Below are 7,282 nucleotides of genomic sequence, written 5' to 3' on the forward strand. Positions count from 1 at the left end.
ATGTAGACTGTGCGTGTGTCTTGCGTTTTGCGAACTGCGGCCTATGTAGACCGGGCTTTAGAACAGAGTTTGCGCATACGTTTCTCGTTAGAAAATCGGGCCCCATTCAGAAACGTCACCCGGGTACACTACATGGGTATACTCCTTTCTCCTTCTAACTCGCTGAGCTCCTTCTAACACTCGGATTGGTGGAAAAGACATTAACATGTTTACCCAAATTTGGCTGAATTGATTAGAACAAGATGTAATATAGTGGCAATGTCCGTGCCATGTGAAAGACTTTTTTCTAAGACAGGAAACCTAATAAGCGACAGAAGGACACGACTGACATCGAAGAAAGTAGAAATGATTATGTTTTTAAATGCAAATTCAAATTTTGAATTCTAAAATTTTGGTTAATTTTTTTTATTCTATTCTCCATTATTCTCTAATAACTTTGGTTAATTTTTTATATTCCGTCAACGTAATAAAACAATCAAATACGTTAACTTTTTATATTTTGTCAGCGTAATAAAACTAATCTGTGAACTTATTTTTTCCATTCTGTCTAATCTTTGGTTAATTTTTTATATTCTGTCAATGTAATAAACTAGTCTTATAAGTCTATTTAATTATGATATTTATTTATTTCATTTTTCAAAATTATCCATATTTTCAGGTTTAGATACTTCAGTTATAATTATTTTAAGTAAACTAAAAATTTTATTAAAACTATTTTACATTCGAACCGTGTGCAACCTTCTAATTATTCGTGCGTCATAATTGTATTTTTTCTGTTTTAACCTGTTTTGTTTAACAGTTTTTAAAAACAGTTGTCATTTTTCAACAAACAGTTCGTTGGTGTTTTGTAAAAACAACAGAAACGCCCACCACTAGAACACTAGCGCTTTCTTCTTTTAACATGAATAACTAAATATCTATATTTCGGCTAATTACCGAGTTTATAAATATTTAATTAAAATTATCTGGGTACGTGACTCACAAACCTTTTTAATCACACTTCGTAACTCTTCATACAAAATACAAACGATTCCGTATAAAAACTTTTATTAATTTATCTATTTCGGCTAAATGCATGGTGTAAAAATAATTAATTAATTATAATTAAACGAATGACTCACAAACCTTTTCAATTGCACTTCAAAAGTCTTCATACGAAATACAAACGGTTTCATATGGTAGATTTTTTCCCGGACATTCATTTCCGGTCAAATACATACGAATGATTCTTTCTCGGACATTCAATTCCGGTCAAATACGTACGAATGAACGACGCGACGCGTGACACGCTTATTGGAAACTCAATCTTAATCCATGCGATGCGCATCGTGTGCAACGAACTTTAACTCAATACACATGCGAACTAGCTGCTAGCACGAAAAATTGCATCGTGTGCTATTGACGTTAGATTAGAGGTTAGAGTTGGTTGGAATTGGTTAAGTCTGTTTTAAACTGATAATCTTGCAGATTTTGGAATTATTTATAGTTTATTCATTTAAAAAGAAGCAGTATCATACAATGAAGAGAGTTATTGTTTTTGTTAATGGAACTGATGTTAATGGCAAGGTAGTGCTATGTTTCGCTCATATTAAATTTTGTATTTGTACCTATAATATTTTTAAGGTTACTTTATTATTCGTAAATTGGTTCTTTTATATACAAATGTAAATTAGGAACTATGGGCAATTATATTTTTATTAAAAACACTGGGCGAGAGCAAAATTATAATATCAATTGCATATTTAAAGAAGTCTATTGCAATAATAAATTACAATTTGCAGTATTCCGTTTTTAATAAAAAAATGGAGAGATACAACTTGCTATGTGTACCAATGTTAAGCAGTGAAATATAGTTATGTTTCAAAAAGTAGAAAGCGTTAAATTAGCTAAAAGTTACAACTGAATAATAGTATAAGAAAATAAGTGTATAATACAAAATAAAACGTATGATTTTGATCAAGTGAAAGAATCAATGCATTCCTGACTGTTCTATGAACCAAAAGCATTTATTTCTTGGTGCATAAAGAAATTAATACAACACTGTAAATACTGTTGACAAACAGGAAAATTATGTTGAAAAGAAATGTAATTGTTTTATTGCGAGCATCGGTACTTTTTGAATAAAAACATGATTACCCTTATGAAATGTTTTTTTGTTTAACCTTGTAATATTTACCAATGTATTAAATTAAACTGATATACTATTCTTGACGGTTAAACTTGTAAAATTTAAAAGTAATATATTTAATGGGCCAAAATATATTTAATTTTAATAATTTATATTTTACAATATGTACTTGGTTTACTATAGGTATTTATAGTGACTCATTCGTTGGACGAATTATTGACGGCAGCTAGTACAAAATTTGGAATAACTGCCAAGAGAATTTTTACGTCACAAGGTGGTGAAATTGATGATATTAAGCTCGTTAGGTAAAATGCTTACTTATTTATTTTTACAAATATTTTGTTTATATATATTTATATATGTTAAAAATTTTTGTGTATATTATTTTATTAAAATATTAAACAATCTTTCCCCCCCTCACAGAGACGACGATATTTTGTATGTTTCAAAAGGAGAAAACTTTATACATACAAATAAGATTTCTCATAATCAACCAAGCAGGAATTCAGAATGGATTACATTAAATGTTGGAGGAAAATATTTTACTACAACTGGAGATACTTTAACAAAGAAAGAACCTACGAGTATGTTGGCAAGGTATATTATCTTTTTCAAATCAATCAACTTTCATTATGATAAATTTATACAGATTTGTACTTGTTTCCTTAATACATTTAAATCATTTCTTAGTATAATTAAAACTAATCTTCTCATAGTTATATTTTCTTATGAGTTACAGTTTGAGAATATAGAATTGAGCAATTAGCAGTGGTTGATTTAATACTAAAATCAAATTTTAAATTATAATTAAATATAATTGAAATAAAATCCGCAGTCTAAAATATTTTTAATAAAGATGATTTATTAAAGCTATACTTAAAACTTGTACTGGATCGTCGGAATAGATGTTAAATAAAATACGAGAAAAAGAGATAAAATTTGTAGAGCGAGTTTTATTTGTATTAGAATAATGTAATAATAATATGACATTTTATATAGAATGTTTACAGAAACTGAAAATATTGAGCATGCGATACAGCCAAGTAGACGAGATCATCGCGGAGCATATTTGATTGACAGAAGTCCTACTTATTTCGAACCATTGTTAAATTACTTGAGGCATGGTCAAATGATACTTGATTCCAATGTTAATGTAGCTGGTATATATTCGCAAATCATGTTTATGACAGAGAGTATAATTATTTATTGTAATAAGACCAATATTTTAATACAGGAGTTTTGGCAGAAGCTTGTTTTTATGGTATTGAAGGCGCTATTCGAATCCTTACTACAATGTTGGAAAAAGAAGAATTGCACAAGGAGGGTCTTGTATCTTTAACTCGCAAAGATGTACTTAAGGCAATTATGTCTACGTCAACTAACGCAGAACTTAGGTTCCAGGGAGTTGATTTTGTAAGAGCCGATCTTTCGAAACTAGATCTTAGGAATATTAATTTCAAGGTACATTTACTTTGCACACAATCCATAGGATAAAATGAAGCCAACGGAGCATAATGCGATTTTTCGCGCTAGATCATATGCGATCTAGTAAAATATTAAATGTGTATATATGCATAAATTTCTATAGATTGCGCTCTCCCATTGAAAGTGTGACAATAGCATTATTGAAAAGAGACAATTAATAAGTCAGATATTTAAAAATTTACGTACTCTGGAAAATCGCATTATGTTTTATTGATTTTAATTGATACGATGGAAATGATGTTAACGAAAAGTCATAGCTGTATTTACACATTTTTTATTATAGTACGCCATTATGCATCACTGTAGTCTGGCAGGTGCTAATCTGTCGGGATGCTGTTTCGAACGCGCTGATTTATCCCATGCCAATTTGCAAGGCGCACAACTTGTATGTGTTAAAATGTTATGTGCAAATCTAGCTGCAGCCAACCTGCATTCGTGTAATTTTGAAGATCCTGGTGGTCTGCCGGCAAACATGGAAGGTGTAAATTTGAAAGGTGCTAATCTTGAAGGCAGTAACATGGCAGCCGTCAACCTCCGAGTGGCCACATTAAAGAATGCTATTCTTAGGAATTGCATTTTGAGATCAGCTGTTTTAGCTGGAGCTGATTTAGAGGTACCAATCTCGTTTTTATGTATATTGTCTTTAGGGCGCGGATAGACGAGCGACTTTGTCGCGCGACAGAATCGCCCGTTTGTCCGCGCCGTTCGAACAGGGGCTCTCTCCCCCCCCTCTCCCCCACCAAACAGAATATAACTACTACGTAATATACAGGAGTAACACGAAAATATAACGGATGTTATACCTAATTAAGGTGGTTCTTGCAGTACTTGCTAGTCAAATAGGCAACTATTTTTATTAGTGATAAATAAGTATGATTTTTGTCCGTAAAAATCAGCATATAATTAGATTTATTATTTATAACATCTTTAATGTTATATGACCTCTACGTAATTAAAATATTGAGACAAATGTCACATCTTTTACTAGAATTGTGAGCCGTGTGAATATATGTACAACAGCAGCGCGGCAACGAATAAATGATGCATGTTAAAATTATTTGGACATTTTATAACTTCATTGTATTGAAACTTGTATTTATTCAGTATTGTAGATCTTGATGCAACCTAATTTTAATTCTTTTCAGAAATGGACAAATATTTTTATTTCACCCTTTGCTTTATTCGGCGTCCAGAACATGGTAAACAAATTTTTTGAGATATGCGCTGTACTCATCCTGACACATGCGACGTTGCCAAGCTGCCGCTAATGCCGCTCGAATCCAGCCGTCAGTTCCGTATTGTCGATTTAGTCAATCAAAAATTACGTTTTATTAATATATGGTACGGTCAATGAACTCGGGCTTTTATCTAGTATCTTGCAAAATGTTTATTGCATCGTTTCGTCAGTTTTTGGTTCGTTTATCTAGTTTTGAAGTATTGCAATTTTTGCAGCATAAGCGCTTTAACCTCGTTTTTCGGATAAGGGGTCCCTCCACCGCGTTAAATTGGCAAAGTTTACGGACATATATCTTTGGAACCAATCGGTTAAAAAATCCGAAATTTTACAGACACACTCGAGGAACGTTAATCTTTCATTTCATATTAAATTTTACGGGCTAAGTACATATGACCTAAATGCAAGAACCACCTTAATGTCGATGTTATATAACCCTGTTTATTAATATATTATACAGGGTGAGTTTTATTTTGTGTACGAATTATCTCCGTCAATTATCTTAAAAAGTATTGGTTTATCGGATAAAAGTTGCGAGGATTCAGAGGAGTCCGATAAACGATCTTATTAGATTTTGGGTTATTCGTGTTGGGCTATATATGTCAGTATTTGCTGGAATCTGTTAATAGCGTTTCTTAACATTTCCATTTTTTACTATTATATCTATATGCACTTACATATCCATGCTTGTATCATTTTTTCAGTGCTGTGATTTATCTGGCTCCGATCTGCAAGATGCAAATTTGCGCGGCGCAAATTTGAAGGATGCTACCTTTGAACTAATGTTAACACCATTGCATATGTCTCAAACAATCCGATAACAATGAATGTCACGCTGCACATATTACTGCAGCTTAATTTCTGTAATAAACGTTTCTACAGTTTTATATAATTTATAATAATTTGAATGTAAATAATTGAATGTTGAGCTACATACTACTATTTTTGTGTTTTATTAAATACAAGAAGTATTACATTCTCAAATGTTTGAACAGTGATATTATTAAAATACAAACATAGCATTTATTTAAATATATGTGTGTACATGCAAGCGTGCGTGTGTGTGCGCGCTTGCGCGCGTGTATGAGATAAGTTTTTCGTTATTATTTTACTTTTAATATTATATATTACAGAAATTGCAGAAATTGATGTACAAATCTGATCTAAAGAATAGTAATATTTTCAACTTGTGTTAATTTTATACATTTATTCGTTTATGTTAATTCTTTTATACATTAATTTCTTTTTTTTATAACATGTTTAATTTTTTTGTTTTTTTTTATCGTTGCTCAAATAAATTACTCATAATTAAATGTTTTATTATAAAGTTTCGTTACATCTTATTACAAGTAACATATATATCTAATTGATATTATTGATATTTTGAACGTTAAATATTCTAAAGTTTGAAGAAATATGCTATTTATACAATGTTTTAAACAGTTATATGTTATAATTAAAAACTAAGCGAGAAATCTAAATATATATTTGACGGTAAAAGTGATTAATAGATATAGAAACTGTCATATATGTAATATTGTTGGGTCGTTAATTAAATCAATGGAATTTTTCTGAGAAAAATATATAAGATTAATATGTCAAAAGATTATGCAAAATATTATATATATATATATATATATATATATATATATATATATATGTATATATATGTATATTAAGACATGCTACTGTAGATAATTCTATACAATACGTACATAACGAGTGAAACACAAATATAACTCTACATATTGTATCAGCGACAGAAGCTTAAATTTATTTGACGAGTTTACTTATTTTAAATATTTATTGCAAGTTTAGTTGGAATTTAGTTTTTGATTACATATCGTATTATATATCAATGAATAGTTTAGTACATGTTGTAAATAATAGTGTGTATAATGTATATTAGAACTATTTATTAAAAATTGTGATATTTCTATCTATAACATTTATCGTAGTACAAATAAGGCACACATAAAATATGTCGAATATGCATTTATATTTATAATTGCATTAAATTTTATTAGAATAAATTTATGTACATATTTAATTTTCTAATTCAGCTATGTAAAACTGTCTTGTACGCTGACGTAATACTTGAAATAAAAATTTGTTTATTTGCAAAACTTGAGATAACATCACGATGTACGCGACTATGAATATAACTTATTTCCTTAAAATTATTTCTTAAAATTACAAGAGGAGTAAGAAAAGACGTTAGAGATATTTGTATTCAAAATTTATTCTCTAAAACGTTACATTTTTTGTTATGTATTTTTTGCTAACAAATAATATCATGCAGCCCCACGCATGCAGGCATGCGCACACACAATGCAATATGTAATACATTTTCTATTTATTATTTATATTAAGTCTGACGCATGATTTTTTAATAGAATAATATTTAGATTTTGCAATCAATATTATTTAATAAT

General features: G+C 29.8%; 1 protein-coding gene across 1 annotated transcript; it reads left to right on the forward strand.

The window, feature by feature from the left end:
• The first annotated feature begins 1,387 nt into the window (after positions 1-1,387).
• LOC112460569 (BTB/POZ domain-containing protein KCTD9) lies at positions 1,388-6,074 on the forward strand. The gene is made up of 7 exons (XM_025025319.1): positions 1,388-1,566; positions 2,312-2,433; positions 2,552-2,725; positions 3,128-3,288; positions 3,363-3,589; positions 3,897-4,226; positions 5,552-6,074. The coding sequence occupies exons 1-7, from the start codon at positions 1,519-1,521 to the stop codon at positions 5,666-5,668; spliced, it is 1,179 nt and encodes a 392-aa protein (XP_024881087.1). The 5' UTR covers positions 1,388-1,518; the 3' UTR covers positions 5,669-6,074.
• The last annotated feature ends 1,208 nt before the right edge of the window (positions 6,075-7,282 follow it).

This window comes from Temnothorax curvispinosus, unplaced genomic scaffold (assembly GCF_003070985.1).
Source record: "Temnothorax curvispinosus isolate PA1 unplaced genomic scaffold, ASM307098v1 QBEX01010640.1, whole genome shotgun sequence".
Taxonomy (NCBI): domain Eukaryota; kingdom Metazoa; phylum Arthropoda; class Insecta; order Hymenoptera; family Formicidae; genus Temnothorax; species Temnothorax curvispinosus.